The sequence below is a fragment of the Molossus molossus genome, unplaced genomic scaffold (genome assembly GCF_014108415.1).
Source record: "Molossus molossus isolate mMolMol1 unplaced genomic scaffold, mMolMol1.p scaffold_m16_p_1, whole genome shotgun sequence".
NCBI classification, from domain to species: domain Eukaryota; kingdom Metazoa; phylum Chordata; class Mammalia; order Chiroptera; family Molossidae; genus Molossus; species Molossus molossus.
This window is the reverse complement of record NW_023425344.1, coordinates 221,496,852-221,515,217: the sequence shown is the minus strand read 5'-3', so window position 1 is coordinate 221,515,217 and position 18,366 is coordinate 221,496,852. Positions and strand designations below refer to the sequence as shown.

The following is an 18,366-nucleotide window of genomic DNA, read 5'->3' as shown; positions in this document are numbered from 1 at the left end:
GCAGTTACTATACAATTAATAAGAGATACTGTGGTAAGGAAAGTGGAGACATAAAGACAGTGCACCTCCCCTGGATTTTGTGATCCAGGAAGACTTCACAGAAGAGCTAGACTAAACTAAAATCTGAACTAGCTCTTAGACGGGCAAAGAGATGTGCACGTTCCTGCTGAAGGGAGAATGTGGAAAGAAAGGTCGACAACAAATAGAAACTACCAAAAATAAAGAATGTGTGCAGAATGGTTGAAAGATGGAGTGTGGTTGTGGTATGGAAAGAGATAAGGCGAGAGAAATAAGCAGGGGCCAAATCACAAAGAACCTTGTTGAAGTTTGGAGTTTATGCCGAGGGCAACAGAGAGATGTGATCAAGGTGTCACTTCAAACCGAGTTGGTTTGTGAGGAATAGCTAGAAGGCAGGTGTGGCAGGCTGCGAAATATCCACGTCCAATCCTTGGAACCTGTGACTGCCACCTTATTTGGAAAACTTACCTTTGCAGATGTGATTAATGTGATTACATGCCCACTAGTAATGTATAAGAACACCTGCACCTTGGAGTCTCTACCATTAAAAATTTCATTTTTATGAATGAAATCAAGCCATAAAAATGCATTCATTCAATAAATTAGAGTGCCTACTGCTGCCATATACTATGATTGGCTCTGGGAATACAATGGTAAACTTAACAGACACAGTTTCTACCCACTTACAAAGTTTATAATTTAATAAATCTATGTCTCAAATCCAAGGCTTTTCTGCCTCTGTGAGGAAGACCAACATATTAATATTTATGAGCCATAAATGTGCCCACTCTTCTCTAACCTTACCTATTGAATTCTTATTTCAGTTAAATCATGGATTACCACAGATATTTTTTCTTTTAAATTATCATTTTATTTTTGATGACCAAATTGTATTTGACCATAAAGAACATATAACTTTAAAATAACATTTAAAAACATGGTTACAACAGAACAATGTAACAGTAAACGAAGAAAGGGGAAGTCACACACATGTATTGTATGGCACTGAAGTTTTTCAAAGCCATTCTTTCAAATGGCTTTCAATCACCTTCATGTATATCGATTTAAAAATGCCTCAGCGTGCTTGCGGAAAGGTGAAATGGGTGTTGATTGATCACACAACTGCCTGAAAACCATTCAATGCTGCTCTCTGAACAAGTATTGTTATTTGGTCATTCTGATAACTATAATAATTGAACAACTGAATATTCAGATGTGGCTGACTCCAATTATTCAACTGCAGAGAACACTCAGACTTTTTAAAAAGCTAAAACAAGTGACAACTGAAAATGGCTGAATCATTGTACCTTTTAGACACAACCTTCAATCTTAGTTTCGCTATATAGTATTTGGTACTTTTTGATTCAGTAGTTTAGGTAAAAAAAAAAAAAAAAAGTCTTTGTATTCAAACATATCTACAGATTGTTAACATAAAATGTGTGAATAGCCCTGGCTGGTATGGCTCAGTGTTTGGAGCATGGGCCTGCGGATCAGAGAGTCCCAGGTTCACTTCCCACTAGGGGCACATGTACAAAATAAATAAATAAAATGTGTGAATATATACATTTAATACACACATACACTAGAAAGCAGCACTTACCACGTCTCCATTTCTCACTAATGACTCAACGGATCACCTGTTAAGACCAGCTTAGATGCTATAAGGCTGCAACATATGGCCTAAAAGGTCAAACACGAGCACCCACAGGCAGGCTGGATTAAATTGTTCACCCTCATGGTATCTGACAAGTGGTAATACCTTTTGTGTAACAACTACATCTCAGTAACTTAGAACTCAGAGTATAAAACCAGTGTCATTCAACGCCCCCGCTGTTTAAAGAACGCTCCTTCCATTCTACCTCCACTAATGATAACAGGGCCACCAAACCAGGTCACGCTGACCTGTACAAATGACCTTTACTCTTAACATAAACAAACGTGTTAAAACATTCTGAAATGCTGCATCCTTTGATTTCTTCATCTTTTCAATTGCCCGATGCAGGTCCTGTTGTTGCACAGGCTGAATTTCATTCTCGTCGTGGCTTTCCTCTGAATTAACATCTTCCCTGACATGGAGAAGGGCAGCACCTGGACACATCTCTTTTAGGTCACTTCCTGAAAACCCATCAGTTTCCTGGGCAGCTTCTAGCAGGTCCACATGCCTACCCACATTTTCATTCCTCGAGATGAGTTTCAGGATTGCTTCTCTTTGTTTCAGAGCAGGCTGACTGATATGAAATCTTGTAGGCATTCTTCTCATTAGAGCTGAGTCGAGATCCTGAGGGCGATGAGTAGTTCCCATCACTATGGCCCGGCAGCTGTGATCAGTATCCAACCCATCCCAGAGACTCATAAACTGAGCTTTCATCATGGCTGTAGCTTCATGGTCAGAACTTGAACGGTTTCGTAGACAGGAGTCTATTTCTTCTATAAAGATGATGGAAGGCTGTAGCTTTATGGCAAGGGAAAAAACAGCAGCAGCTAATTTCTGAGATTCTCCATACCACTTATCTGTCAGTGTTGAAGGCTGAAGGTAAATAAACAGACAGCCTGCTTCTCTGGCTGTAGCCTTGGCAATCAATGTTTTACCACAGCCCGGAGGCCATAGAGAAGAATACCTTTTGGGGGCTGCAGAAGCCTGGAATTTTCAAACAAGTGTTTCTTCTTGATAGGTAAGATGACAGGGTCTTTCAGATCCATGACAACATCATCTAACCCTGCTATACCACTCCACGTAACATGCATGTTAAGCGGGTCTACAAGGTGAGCAGCAAAACTCATTTCATGTCCTGAAAGTTTCACATTTTTCACACCCATTTGCTTCATTAACTTTTCCGCCTGTTTCTGAGCTTCTACCTTTTGCTTTCTGGTTGGATCAACTGCATCTACCATCCCTTTGGTTGTAAAGTATGTTACTGCACCAAATATTGTCAAAGGGAAAATTCATCCAACAACTTCATTCCAACTCAAGGGACGAGAAAGGGCTTCAGCATATACTATCTTGACAGTTACCCGAGTCTCACACAGGAAGACCACAAATTTTTTAAGGCTATATTGAGGCACATAAAATAATCAGAAAAGCTACGGTCAAAGCTGTGTGGCTTGCATCTGATTTAGAAATATGTGAATATTGTCCACATCCATCATCAGGCAACATGGACGTGGAGATACTTTATCAAACATGTAAAGGCAGCCCAATCTGTCAGCATTAAAGTACTTCATTTGCAACTATAAGTATAATCACTAGAATAATATATTTGGTGACTCTCAAAAGTATATAAAACAAATGAACTAAAAAAAAACAAACCAAGACTCTAGAAATAACAGTATATGCACAAATGAGACAGAGTAATACTGTGATATGACATTCCACCAGCTTTTCTTCTACTTTGGTGGTTGCTTCCTCTCAGATTCCTTATTGTCTAAGCTCATCTTTATTTTTTTTTATTTTATTTTTTTTTACTTTTCTTTTTTTTTTTTATCCTCACCCGAGGACATTTTTTGTTCAGATAGAGAGGGAGGGAGAGAGAGGAAGAGAGAGAGAGAGAAACATCGACGTGAAGGGACACATCGAGTGGCTGCCACCCGCACGACCAACCAGGGCCGGGGACAAACTGCAACCGAGGTACATGCCCTTAGCGGGAACCGAACCCGGGTCTCTCGGGACCGCAGGCCGACGCTCTAACCGCTAAGCCAAACCGGCCAGGGCCTTTTCTTTTTTTTTTTTTAAACCTTTATTGTTGAATGCATTACAGATGTTCCTCATTTTTGCCCCAATGACCCCCTCCTCCCCACTCCCGCCCCCCTCCCGCCTTTTCCCACACTATGGTCTGTGTCCATTGGTTATGCATATAAGTTCTTTGGTTTATTTCTTCCCACCCCCCAACCCCTTTCCTTTTCAGGTTTGTAAGTCTAGCAATGAATTTGTACTTCTTAATCCCTTCACCTTTTTCACCCATTCCCCCAGCTCCCCCTCCCATCTGGCAACCAACAAAATGTTCTCTGTATCTATGAGAATGTTTCTGTTCTGCCTGTTCGTTTTGTTTGTAGATTCCATTGTTGATAGATATGTATTCATTGCCATTTTGTTTGTTCATATATTTTATCTTTTTCTTCAAAATGACCCTTCATCATTTCATATAATAACAGTTTGGTGGTGATTAACTCCTTTAACTTTTTCTTGTCTGGGAAACTCTTTATATGGCCATCAATTCTAAATGACAGCTTTGCAGGATAGAGTAATCTTGGTTGTAGGTTCTTGCTTTTCATCACTCTGAATATTTCTTGCCACTCCCTTCTGGCCCGCAAAGTTTCTTTTGAGAAATCAGCTGACAGCCTTATGGAAACTCCCTTGTAGGTAACTAGCTGCTTTTCTCTTGCTGCTTTTAAGATTCTTTGTCTTGCCCTGGCCGGTTTGGCTCAGCGGTTAGAGCGTCGGCCTGCGGTCCCGAGAGACCCGGGTTCGGTTCCCGCTAAGGGCATGTACCTCGGTTGCAGTTTGTCCCCGGCCCTGGTTGGTCGTGCGGGTCGCAGCCACTCGATGTGTCCCTTCACGTCGATGTTTCTCTCTCTCTCTGTTCCTCTCTCCCCCTCCTACTCTACCTGAACAAAAAATGGAAAAATGTCCTCGGGTGAGGATAAAAAAAAAAAAGATTCTTTGTCTTGAATCTTTTGCATTTTGATGATGATGTGTCTTGGTGTGGGCCTCTTGGAGTTCATCTTGTTTGGGACTCTCTGTGCTTCCTGGATTTGTATGTCTGTTTCCTTCACCAAGTTAGGGAAGTTTTCTGCCATTATCGTTTCAAACAGGTTTTGGATTTCTTGTTCTCTCTCTTCTCCTTCTGGCACCCCCAAGATGCGAATGTTGGCACACTTGAAGTTGTCCCAGAGGCTCCTTACACTCTCCTCATTTTTTTGGATTCTTTTTTCTTTTTACTGTTCTGATTGGGTGTTTTTGCTTCTTTATATTCCAAATCAATGGTTTGCTTCTTGGATTTACCTACTCTACTATTGAATCTATGTAAATTATTCTTTATTTCAGTTAATGCCTCCTTCATTTCTGACTGTGAATCCATGATTTCTGACTGGTCCTTTTTTTTATGCTCTTGAGGCCCTCACTAAGTTCGCTGAGGTTCTCACTAAGTTCACTGAGCATCCTTATAAGCAATATTGTGAACTCAGCATCTGTTAGGTTGCTTATCTCCATTTTGCTTAGTTCTTTTCTTGGGGTTTTGTTCTGTTATTTCATTTGGGACCTGTTTCTTTGTCTCCTCATTTTGGCTGCCTCCCTGTGCTTGTTCTGTGTATTACTTAACGGGAGGTATAGGGCTAGCTGAGACCAGATGCTGCTTGTTTGAAAGAATTTAGGACAACCTGAAGCAGGATCCAAGACAGGCCAATCCTATGGTGAAGCAACTGGCAACAGCTTGGGTGGGCCTGAAAGTTGGGTGGGGCGGGGCCTCAAGGAATCACCAGGGCGGAGCTACCAGTGTGAGCCAGGTTGCTGGAGTCCCAGATAGGGCCGCTGTCTGCCGCCCCAGGGAAGGGCTCACCAAAGGAACAAAGGCCTCCAACAGCAAGTTTGTCGCAGAGAAAGCCCCCTTTCCAGCCCTCGCACCAGTGCCAAACAGCTCAGTTCTTCCCTGTATGTCTCTGGCGCCCCTCGAGCTGCCTCTCCTCCAAGCTCAGAGGGAGAGAGTCCGATAAGTCCGTGCGCGGGCCCTTTAAGGAGCAGCCTAGGGCTCCAGCTGCCTCAGCCTCCCTGAGCCTCAGTTCCCGCTGGTTTTTCCAGCCAGAAGTGATGGGGACTTCTCTTCCTGGCACTGGAACCCTGAGCGGGATGCCTGGTGTGGGACTGGGACCCCTCAGTCTTCAGGGAGGACTTTCCCAGCTGAGGTGTCCTCCTGATTTTTATCCGCCACATGTGGGTGTGGGGCCAGCCCATCATGCCTCCGCCCTCCTACCAGACTCGATGCAGTAGGACTTCCATTCAGCTTGATTTCAGGCAGTTTTGAATGATGGTTGTTCTGTAGTTTAGTTGTAACTTTGATGTGGTTGTGGGAGGACACGATACCGAGTTTACCTACGCTGCCATCTTGACCATGAGCCTAAGCTCATCCTTAAATGTTGGCGTCACTCAGGGCTTGGTCTGGGGTATACTTATCTTCTTACTGTATTTACTTGCTAGGCAACTGCTCTTCCATTCCCATGGCTTTGACTACCATATTTACAGTGAGGACTCCCAAATGCATACTTCTGGTGCAGACCTCTCCTCCATGCTTCATGTCCACAAAACACAGAGTTTATTCTTGTATTATTTATTAATTCTTATATTATTTTCCATACAAACAACTGTAAACCTACTTTTGCCCCTCCCTATTTAACAGCCTACCTCACATCTCTGCTCAGTGTTTCACAAGCACCCGCATTTCAACAAGTACTAAACTGAATTCATGGTCTAACCTGATCCTCTTCTAGTATTCCTTATCTCGGGAAATGGTACCACCCAGTTTCTCAAAGCAAAAAAATCAAGAATCATTTGACACTTTCCTGTACAGTAAACCCTCCATTCTGTGGACCTCAATTTAACGAACTTCAGATTAAACACAAAATTTCCGGTCCATATGCCATATGTGAAAATTAACATCCTGTTAAATTTAAAATGTTTTTAAACAAGATTTGCTTAGAATTAAATTAACAGGGCCCGGCTGGTGTGGCTCAGTGGTTGAACATCGACCCATGTACCAAGAGGTTGCCGGTTCAATTCCCAGTCAGGGCACGTGCCCAGGTTGTGGGCCCGATGACCAGTGGGGGGCATGCAGGAGGCAGCCAATCAGTGTCCTCTTTCATTGATGTTTCTGTCTCTCTCTCCCTCTCCCTTCTTCTCTCTTCTGAAATCAATAAATACAAAAACTTTTTTAATAAAAATAAAATAAATTAACAGGTTATTTTTGTTATTAATTCACTGCTACTTTTAACACATTTTAGCAAATAAGCCATATGTTGAACAAAACACTGTAGTAATTTCACTGACGTAAGTAAATATTACATATCTACAACTATAGTCTACTTAAATCCAAGAGTCACTGCTCATAAACAATGTTCGGCGCATGATTAGCACGTGATCACACCACATGGTTTGCAGTAATTTGTTCTGTTGTCACATGGCGTGACTTTCTGTAGTAGTTTTAACATGTGCAGGCAGATGTTTCCACCTGCACTAAGCCACGCACCAGCCGTGTGCATCTGTTTACTCAAGGTGACTGGTGAGAACACAGATTTACTAGACCTATTCAGTATAAATTTAAAATTACAGTAATACATGTAGAAAACTTATCTGTGAAATTAGACTTTTCATACATATTTAATTTTAATTACACAAACGTGTCTACATAAGCAAAAACAGGTAAACTAATTTGTCAATTTTTTAACATATGCATTCAGAAAACGCACTTTATTATATAAATGACTTTCAACTTTAATAGACAACCCCCTTACCAGAATTAGTCCGTTATAGCAAGGTTTACTGTACTCACCACAACCCAAAGACAATGAACAAATCCAATTCATTCTACCTCCTCAATATCTCTCATATTAATTGACATTATACCATCTGTATTAACACCACACTAATAATCTGTGTCAGAATCACTTTCTGTCTGGAATATATTAATAGATATCTAACTATTCTTCACAAATATTTTCTTGCTCCTTTTCAATCACTTACTTGTCTGTGGTCAAGACTGAGTTTCTAAAACACATATTAGATTACACCCTTTTATGGCTTCTCATTGCTCCCAGAATAAAGGTCAAGATCCTTAACGTTGTCTGACTCCTGCTTACTTAGCTGACTTCACCTCCTGCCACTGTCTTCCTCGCTGCTACATTCCATTCACAGCAGCGTGGCCATGCAAGCACCATGCAGCTTCTCTTTACAGAGCCTTTTGCTAGCCGCACTCCTGTTGAACTCTTCCCTGCTCACCTCCCTTCCCAGCTCCTGTGCTTCTCTCTCTATTCATCCCTCAGGTTTTAGCCTAAAGTGTTGCTTCTCTGTGGGAGCCCTTCCCCAAATTAAGTAATGTCCCCTGTTATTAAGTTTCAAAGCTCCTTGAACTTTTCCTTTATAGGACTTATCACTACTACAATTAACTAAATATTTAGGTAATTATTTGTTTAATGTCTGACTTCTCCCACTACACTATAAGCTACAGGAAGGCAGGAACTTATCAGTCGTGTTCGCTACAATATTCCCAGTACCTGACAAAGTACCTGACATGTGGCTGGCACTCAATAAATATTGGTGGAAAGAATAAATGACTGAATAAATAAATAGGCAAAAAAAATCTTTCTTAAAGGAATGAACTAAGGCTAAGCCAATGTTAAAGCAGGACTAAAATCTAAAGAATGCTACAAGAGTGAATGTACAGCAAAAAAGAGTAATTCTTTTTTTTTAATTCTCACCCAAGGATATTTTTTCCACTGATTTTTAGAGAGTGGAAGGGAGGGAATGAAGGGAAGAGAGAGAAACATCGGTGTGAGAGAGGCACATCGACTGGTTGCCTCCTGCACGACCCTGACCAGGGCTGGGAATCAAACCTGCAATCCAGATACATGCCCTTGACCAGAAATCAAGCCCGTGACCCTTCAGTCTGTGGGCCAATGCTCTAACCACTGAACAACATCAGCCAGGGCGAGAAAGATGAAATCTTGAAATTGCAGCTGAAGTGGTGATGTAAGTGGAAACTAAAGTGAATTTCCTGTCCATGCTCTCTTATTACCTAATGAGAAATATGCCATAGATATTGACTGAGTAGAATAACAAATGTCAAGTTAAAGGTTTTCCTGGTGCTTTCCAACCTTTGAAATGGTAACAAGTTATTTTGAATCTAGTCACAGAATCATCTCATACTATCTCCAGTAAAACAAAGTGAGCTGTCCAAAGCTATGAGATCAATGACAAAGGTAAGATTAGTGTCAAACTCTACCTCTGATTCTAATTCTCCTTCTACTTGCTCTGCCTTTAAGGTATATTCCTTAGCCCTGGCCAGTTTGGCTCAGTGGTTAGAGCATCAGCCTGCGGTCGGGAGAGACTGGGGTTCGGTTCCCGCTGAGGGAGCCGTACCTCGGTTGCAGTTTGTCCCCGGCCCTGGTTGGTCGTGCGGGTGGCAGCCACTCGATGTGTCCCTTTCACGTCGATGTTTCTCTCTCTCTCTCTTCCTCTCTCTCCCTCCTACTCTATCTGAACAAAAAAATGAACAAATGTCCTCGGGTGAGGATAAAAAAAAAAAAAAAGGTATATTCCTTAGATCGCAAGCTAAATCTGAACAAAAGAAAATACCTTTTCTGTCCATTGATTCAGAAGTCTCAAATGACACTTCCTACTTCACAGAACTGCACTCTATTGTTCGGTGGTTCTCAAACTTCAACATGAGAGAGTAAAGTAATTTATAATCCACATAAATAAATACATTTGTAAAACATTGGAAAGACTTTTAGGCAACAATTATTCTAGGAAAATAATATCTTCTCCACCATGCATCAAACCTACAATTAGAAAAGCTCAAGTCATGAGACAAAACATATGAAAAAAATAATACAACTTGATGAGGGTTTGCTATAAAAGACTTTGACTCTTCTTAAGGGTAAGGATAAGTTTTTAAGTATTATTTCTTCAATCAATAAACAAGTGTAAATCTATTATATGTACTTTATAATGTACATTAAGTGATAATGGTAAAAGTTAGTATTACAGAGACAGAGAAATTCTAAAATTAAAAATATATTATAATTTCACCCAGCTGGTGTGGTTCAGTGGTTGAACATTGACCCATGTACCAAGAAGTCGCTGGTTCGATTCCCAGTCAGGGCACATGCCCAGGTTGTGGGCCCGATCCCCAGTGGGGGTATGCAGGAGGCGGCCAATCACTGTTCTCTCTCATTGATGTTTCTATCTCTCTCTCTCCCCCTCCCTTCTTCTCTCCCTAAAAATCAGTTAAAAAATAAATAAAAAGTATATTATAATTTAACCATGAGGTCCACAAATCCTACCCAAACAAAAAGAGAAAGATGACCTTTTGAAATATCACTTCAGCTACAAAGAAAAAACTTTCTATTGTCCCCTCATTCCCATAATTAGGAACTATCTCCCAGGAGCTTATAAACTACATAAATATATTCTCATTAGAAGACTAATTCTGGTGTAAGAGTCAATATACATATATTTTTTATCCTCATCCGAGGACATTCTGTCATTGTTTTATTCAGATAGAGTGGGAAGGAGAGAAAGGAAGAGAGAGAAGGAGAGAGAGAGAAACATCAATGTGAAAGGGACACATCAAGAGGCTGCCTCCGCACGACCCCAACCAGACCCGGGGATGAATCACAACCAAGGTACGTGCCCTTGGCTGGAATCGAACCCGCGACTCATTGGTCCACGGGCCAACACTCTAACTAACCACTGAGCCAAACCAGCCAGGGCAAGTCAATATTTCTGATGTATTGTTTTTGCTTTTGCCTCATCCCAAAAAAATATTTGAAATGATATGAAGAATCATTCCAAAATCAAAATCAAATCACAATAAAATATATATATACCGTTTGCATCTGTGGAGCACAGGCCCTGCTGACCACACACAGAAGTTCATGGACGCCTCGATAACTAAGGCCAGTGATCTTCATAAGTTCCAGTGGCGAAAGACATAAAAAGTCCTAAAGAGACATAAAGAGAATATTTTAAATATATATGTAACAAAGATTTTGGAATTAGAAAGTTTCAACTGATACTGTCCATGGTAGATAAAAGTGAAATTTATTGCAGATCAAAGATTTATGTGTTCCTTATGGTACATTCCCCTCAAAATATGCCTTCACTAAAAGATATGATAGTCTTATCTTGTAATTATCCTATTTAGTTGGCGTATACCAGAGGACACACCAAGTAACATCACATGGCAGAGCATCCAGCTCACGTGTGTATGAGCATTGCACCTGTTCCTGAAAGAGTCTGGGCACAAAGAGATGCCCAGAAAGTGTCAGATTGAAATGCATTGCCTCTTAAGCTACCTGAGATCATTCAGAGGAAGTATTTGATAATTGACAGAATAAAACTGACTATGGAATGAAATGTTAAACTTCATACTTTTAAGAGGTTTCAAAGTATGAACATGAGGATTATTAAGTGTATAACAGAGGAACCAAAAATACCTTTAACACACAAAGCAATTTATTTAAAACTGCAGCATGTTCTGAAAGTCTGTCATATTAAGGATTAAATCCTAATCTAAAACCTTAAATCTCATTTAATCTAAAAGAAATTTGCTTCACTATTATACTTAAAAATGCAACATCCTCTCTATACATTTCTCTCAGTCCATCAATAGGAAAATGATCCTAACTATTAATTTCTCTTGCTTTCAAGAGGAATTACCCATTTTGAATAACATCTCCTCATTTGAGTCATATCTCTCATGTAAGTAAAAATTTTCTTTTAAGTAGGTAAAACTTCTCTAGAACCTCAAATAAATGGCACAGGTGTACTTCACCTTATGCCATGAGCATCCTTCTCCCCAAAATGTGAAAATATTGAACCAGGTTAAATGAAATCATATTTGAATTATAAGTATAAGCTAAATGGCTTATCATTTTGGTTTCAAAATTAATCTATGGAGAAACACCATCATTTATCCTTTTTTTCCCTATAAACCTAGGGTTTCACATTTCAGGTTTAGTTAAGAGTTAATAAGAAATACTTAAAATTAATTTGTACTTAAAGTTTCTCATTTAAAAAAATTAAATAAATTTTACCTTACAGGTAACAATCTGATGTCTGTTCAGACGGTCACACAGCTCTGGCGATAAACCCACTCGTCTTAATTTCTTGCTACCCATGACTCCAGATGCAGGTGGGGGGGAACATCAGAAAATAGCATAAGTGATAATAGATGGTTACTATCCAAAACATTACAAAGTAAAAAAATTCTTCAAATTTTCCATGTGCATAATGAAATGCATAGCATTTAAAATATTATTGATAAGCCCTAGCTGGTTGCTCAGTGGTTAGAGCATTGACCCACAGACCAAAGGGTCTCAGATTTGATTCACAGACAAGGGCATGTACCTGGATTGCAGGTTCAATCCCGGTCTGGTCGGAGTTGTGCAGGAGGCAACCAATCGATGTGTCTCTCTCACATGGATGTTTGTCTCCCCCCGCCCCCCTTGACCCCATCCCTTCCTTCCACTCTATCTAAAAATCAATAGAAAAATATCCTCGGGTGAGAATTAACAAAAAATAAAAAGATAAAATAAAATATTATTGATAAAATAAAGGAAGGCTATAGAATCTTTCTTTTTTTTCCTTATTTATTTTTAGAGAGAAAGGAATGGAGAGGGAGAGAGAGCTAGAAACATTGATGAGAGAGAACATCGACTGGCCGCCTCCTGCACACCCCCCACTGGGGGTTTGGCCCACAACCTTGGGCATGTGCCCTGACTGGGAATTGAACCAGCAACCATGGGTCAACACTCAACCACTGAGCCACACCAGCCAGGCTAGAATCTTTCTAAATGTTTTAAATACAGGAGAAAACTATTTGTCAAACATATACACAGAGAAACAAGGCTAGATAAAAATATACAGTTCACACCATTCTTTGATACTTATTACATGAATATAATACTACTTGACATTTGGAAAGCATCTTGAGATTTTTCAATACATTTATAAATTTGGATGTGTAAGTAACCTTCAAGGCATATTTCGAAATGACACTCCTAGAAAGTTTGTACTTCCATTTGTACTGTAACAATAATTTATTGAGCAACTACTATACAAGGCACTGTTGCTATACAGTAAATTATCACATTCAATCTTCTCCACACCCTATAAGAAAGGTTATTGACCCCATTTTTCCATATGAGAAAACAAAAGCCTGGAAAGCTTAGCTATTCTATTATCACCAGAAAAAGTAAATGGTGGTTCTAGATTTCAAACCCAGGAAGTCTGATACTGAGGTCTATCCTCCTAACCACTGCACTTGAATACAAGTCCATAACCATATTTAAATTCTTGTTCTATGAGTCAGAGCAAATCTTCTGAATCGAATGAGATTTTATTATTCCAGGTGTTATTTACAAGCTGAATTGTTGTTTATTATACTAGCTGCCCACATTCCCAAATACTATACTAGCTGATCACATTCCCATATACAATTAAATTTCACTCTTGTTGAACCTTGCTAGGGCTAAATGAAGCTCTTGAAATAACTGCCTTCAGAGAGCTAGACTAGAATCACTGTGACTCCCTTAAAAACGTATGCAAAGGAGCCCTGGCTGGTTTGGCTCAGTGGTTAGAGCGTCGGCCTGCAGTCCAGAGAGACCTGGGTTCAGTTCCCGCTTAGGGCACGTACCTCGGTTGCAGTTTGTCCCCAGCCTTGGTTGGGTCATGTGGGTGGCAACCACTCCATGTGTCCCTTTCATGTCCATGTTTCTCCTTCTCTCTCTCCCTCCCACTCTGTCTGAACAAAATATCGAAAAATGTCCTCGGGTGAGGATAAAAAAAAATATGCAAAGGAAAGGCTGTGTATCTCATTGAAATGGCAAAATATTCTCTGGATAGAGTAGAAACAGAAACTGTTCATTGTTCCAGGGGATCATGCAATATAATGATCAGAAAAGTAAAATTAAAAAAATATATACATATATATATATATATATATATATACTAAGAATGTAGATATTTATTTCCAATATCATGACCCAAATTTTTATTTAACATCCAAATTCTCTGAATCACACTGAATATCTGTATATCAGATTAAATATCTCTCTCTCTCTCTCACACACTCACACACACACACACACACACACACACTTCCCACACAGAATACATCCCTCTCATTTCTCTTAATAGGAATGTGTCAGTATTAATTTGTTTCCCCAGTGGGACATTTATTAAGTAGCATGTTCTATGTCATTGCCTAGTGTCTTTACAGATCAGGTAGTTCTGGGCAATGACACAATTTAGACTGATAAAATCAATCAAAAAGAAGAACTATAAACTCCAAACTACCTGGACTTTAAGAATGATCAATCCTGCTATCCCTGACTTTATTAGGGCCACACCCATCACTTGTCTGGACTATTGCATATTGCCTCTGGTCACTCACTGCCTCACACACACAAAAAAAAAATCTATTTGTTTGCTCCTTCCACAGGCAGTTATTTTATTATTTTTTTTTTTAAATTCTCACCTGAAGATATGTCTACTGATTTCCAGAGAGAGAGGAAGGTGGGGTGAAGTGAGAGAGGGAGAGAAGGGTGGGGGGACATCAATGTGAGGAACATCCATTCCCCTCCCCTCCCCAACACACACACAGAAACACATGCCCCAACAAAAATTGAACTCACAACCCTTTTGGTGCAGTATGATACTCCAACCAACTAAGCCACCTGGCCAAGGCCTCAAGCACTTATTAAGCACACACTGCTAAATTCTGGGGTACAAGATTCATTTAAGCATATTCCCTTTCCTTTGGCAACTCACAGTAAAAGATGTGAAGTATACAAAATAACTTCAGTCATGCAATAAGTACTGTCATTGGTATTTAAATGTGCTATGGACAAGAAGACCCACCAAACTGGCCTGCAAACATCAGGCCAGTGCCATAATCCTGCCAGACGTAACTTCCTAAAAAGGTGCTCCAATCTTGTTACTCTCATCCTTTAAAAACTGCCCATGGAACCATTAGACCACAGGATAAATTCCACACTCCTTAGGATTTAGACCCTTCATAAATTGGTTTCTCATTTCCCTTTCATTCCTACATCAGATAGCAAGGCCTTGATCCTGACCTTCCTGGCAGTTACTCCACCTCCCACATCCTTAGTTTCTTCATCTGTAAGACAAGGGTAATTCAAATATCTACTCCCTAGGAATGTAATGAAGGTTAAAGGATTTCACATAATGCTTAAGGTTAACAATAATTATCATTATCAATTCATTCAGCAAAGCATCATTTGCTGCCTCACATGACCTGCTCTCCAGCCACAACAGTATACAGTAGGTCAGGAAAAGCGCCATCCTGCCTCCCTGACTTGCCTCCACAAAGCTTTAACCAAATTCATTCCCTCCTCCAATGTTCTCATCACTTTGTACATATTTGCCCCATAATCAACGGATCGTTAGGGTCTCTGATTCTTCCACCAGAGACTGTAAATTCCTGCTCTGTTATGTGTGTACATGTGCTCATGTGAATGGGGAAAAAGGGAAGATGGTTCAACCCTGGAGATGGCATCCTCTCCTCCTCATCAAGAAAAGAAAGCAAGCCCTGGCCGGTTTGGCTCAGCGGTTAGAGCCGGTTAGAGCGTTGGCCTGCGGTCCAGAGAGACCCGGGTTGGTTCCGCTAAAGGCATGAACCTTGGTTGCAGTTTATCCCCGGCCCTGGTTGGGTCCTGTGGGTGGCAGCCACTCGATGTGTCCCTTTCAGTAGATGTTTCTCTCTCTCTCCCTCCCACTCTATCTGAACAAAAAATAGAAAAGTGTCCTCGGGTGAGGATAAAGAAAAGAAAACTCCTCCTGTTGGATGTTCAATGAAAACTGTTAAGTAACAATGATAGCTAATATTTATTGAGCCCTTATTACGTTCCATACACTGTTCCAAGCGCTTCGGATGTTTTACCCCATTTTACAGAGTAAAGATACGAGGCATTCAGTTGTAAAACGTCCACAGTCCAACAGCTAGCATATGATGGAGTCCGCATTCAAATCCATAGATCTGACTCCAGATTCCACGCTATTATCTACCTCTTCTGCAACACCACCTCAGGGCGGGCAGACCCTAGACTTACCCCAAACACGGGCTCCCCTGCCTAGACACCCCAAACTGCCCAGAAGTAAAAGAAGGAGGTGGCATCAAGAGGCAAAAACACCACCCCAGAATCACCTAAAAAGAGCTTTTTCAACAAGGACCAGCTTCCTCACAACCCCACAAAGGAAGACAGGAACCACCAGATCCGCGGCAGGATTCTTGTTAAGATTCCTACAGAATTAAGGGGGCGTGCCCTGCACCCAAGATAGATTCTCCGCTGCCCCCATAACAATACCACGGGCTCAGAGCGGGAGCAGAAAATAATGCGTGCACCCCGCTTCCCCACTACTGCCCCCAAGATGAAACTTTCCAGTACCGGGTCCGCAGCATCCAACTTTCAAAGTTTCCCCCAACTATCCCCTAATTCCCCGCGGAAAGCGCTACAAAGCAACAACCGAAGCGCTGGTTGGGTCATGCTCCTGAGAAACATCCAATCAGAGGTAGGCAGAGCCAGGTCGGCTTCGCGGCTTGCTGGGAATTGTAGTTCACACGCTACAATAAAGCTTAAGTCCCAGTTTCTCGATCTAGTGATCATCAATATGCAGAGGCGGAACATCTGCAAGGAGTGTATGAAAGCAAGCAAAACCTTGCTTGCAGTTTTTTTTTTCCCCCTTTCTTTTTTTCGTCACTACACTTAAGAATTACTTAATGAATCAGAGAAACTATGTTAGCTTTCTGGAAATAGAGAATGCACCTATCATAGGAGAGGTTTTGGAAGAAGCTTTTGGGTTATTTTGGCTTGCTTTTCATCAGCCTCTGGTAGTGAAATAGTTTGGGAAATGCTGAATAAAATTACTCAAAACGTAACCTTCTCAGTTTCAGAATATTACATATGAGAAAAGCTTTTGCTCATTCTTTGCTCTTATCTCCCCTGTGCATACCTCTATCTTATAATTTAGCCCACTTTATCCTAATTATTGACCTGCACCCCTCACTAGACTGAGCTTCTTGAGGACAGGGACCACAATTTATTCAGCTTCTAAAGGCTAGCACAACACTAATTAATGGTTGTCGGGTAAATGAGCACATAAATGAACAGAGTTAAACAGAAGAAAATGGGAATTCAGAATGCAGGGTTCTGACATTATAAGAGAGCCCAAGTGTACAGAATAATGGAGGAGGATTCAGGTCTTGCTCTGGGTATCCCGCCAAGGCCTAGCAAAGCACTGACAGTGATTGGAGCTCAGTAAAAGGTGACTTCAAACGCTAGGAAGAAAAGAGAGCGGAAGAATAAAATCAAGAAACACAGCTCTTTCGGCCACCTGCTCCGCCGAGTGCAGAACAGAAAGTGTCGAGATGAGAAGCTGTCCAAACTGAAAGCAATGTTCCTCAGCCAGGTAGCTGATTTACTCTTTCCGAGCCTCCTTGCTCTCCAGTTCCTAGGGGTGGAGTCACGTGATCCAAACAAATATGGTGCTTTATTTGCATCTTCCCTCCATTGACCAATAGGAGTGGCCGCTGTTAATCGTCAGCAATCCCCAGCCCCCTGGCAACCTTCCGAATGGGATCTGTCACCTGACTCCACTGAAACATGGCTGCGCTGGAAGCACTGTTGCTTTGGGCACCGGGAGCAGGTGAGTGTAAGGCACCCCAGGGAAGGCGGGAGGGCTCTCCAAAACCCCTGTAGGGAGCGTCCTAGGCCCCAACCCCCCACCGCCCTGCAGTTCTGACACAGATTCGTCTCTGGATCGTCAATCCTTTACCTTAAGGGAGGGCAAAGTAGGGAGGTTCCTGCTGAATTTCTCATATTTAAGGAGGCGACCACCTGGGGATTTTGAGCCGAACTGGATTTAAAGTTTAGGAGGGAATATGAACGTGGAGTTATGGGTCTGCGCCCCGAGTTAATACAAACGTTAATATTCATTGAATATTGGATGCTCTCAGAGAGATGAGATCCACCCCTTGGGGAAAGGTGGAACTTCTCAAAGATAGTAGCATGTCAAATCAATCTTACAACGATAATTAGGAAAGTTAAGTCGCGCCTTTCCCCGTCGGGCTAGTAGTTGCTATTTATCTAAATACAGCTCCTTCCATTTCTTCTTACTCTGGTGTACATTGTTTTATAGAAGGTGCTCCACGAATGGGAAAATTGATCATGTGATCTGCATAATTCATCTCGTTCTACCTCCCTGCACTCTGTGCTGGGAAAATGCATCATCCATTTGGAAAAGAGGAAACTGCTTCCCAGAAGGAGCTTTTTGGATTTTTCTGTGAGTGCCTTCGAAGAGGAGAATGGGAGCTGGCACAGGCATGTGTGCCTCAGCTACACCAGGCACAAGGGGATATCCCAAAGAAGGTGGAGGACATACTCCAGGCGCTGGTGGTGTGTCCAGATCAGCTGAGGTAAGGGATCTCTCTTCCTGCCAGGCAGTCACAGGGCATGAGACACAAGGTTCAATATTTGAGCTCTGGTCAATATGCCTCACTCAACTACCCTCTGAAGAATTAACAGGAAGAGTGTATTTCACATGCTCTGAACATTTGC

At 41.3% G+C, this 18,366-nt stretch overlaps 3 protein-coding genes across 20 annotated transcripts in view; 1 reads left to right on the top strand and 2 right to left on the bottom strand.

Annotated features, from left to right (window-relative positions):
* RAD51B (RAD51 paralog B) overlaps window positions 1–16,226 on the bottom strand; it is a 547,382-nt gene extending 531,156 nt beyond the window's left edge. For 15 of the 17 annotated variants that reach the window (XR_004960184.1, XR_004960183.1, XR_004960186.1 and 12 more), the window contains exons 1-3: window positions 14,265–14,275; window positions 11,821–11,906; window positions 10,612–10,725 (exon numbers count right to left, since the gene is read on the bottom strand). Coding sequence is in view for 13 of the 17 variants with exons in the window: in XM_036267364.1 (XP_036123257.1) it covers window positions 10,612–10,725; window positions 11,821–11,904 (198 nt within the window). In the remaining 4 variants the exon portion in view is untranslated. Of the gene's footprint in view, window positions 1–10,611; window positions 10,726–11,820; window positions 11,913–14,264; window positions 14,276–16,197 lie in introns of those variants that run through there. The other 2 variants (XM_036267257.1, XM_036267292.1) reach the window with 2 other exon arrangements.
* Window positions 1,883–6,302, bottom strand: LOC118641035 (ATPase family AAA domain-containing protein 1-like). Its single transcript, XM_036278155.1, is given in 3 exon segments — window positions 1,883–2,622; window positions 2,625–3,067; window positions 6,199–6,302. Coding segments are annotated over 3 exon segments (1,287 nt in total).
* A 1,179-nt stretch (window positions 16,227–17,405) lies between the features above and the next one.
* The window catches only part of ZFYVE26 (zinc finger FYVE-type containing 26), a 66,848-nt gene continuing 65,887 nt past the window's right edge, over window positions 17,406–18,366 (top strand). For both annotated transcript variants that reach the window (XM_036254618.1, XM_036254614.1), the window contains exons 1-2: window positions 17,406–17,455; window positions 17,948–18,224. In XM_036254618.1, coding sequence (XP_036110511.1) covers window positions 18,031–18,224 — 194 coding nt within the window. In that variant the 5' untranslated portion in view covers window positions 17,406–17,455; window positions 17,948–18,030. The remainder of the gene's footprint in view (window positions 17,456–17,947; window positions 18,225–18,366) is intronic.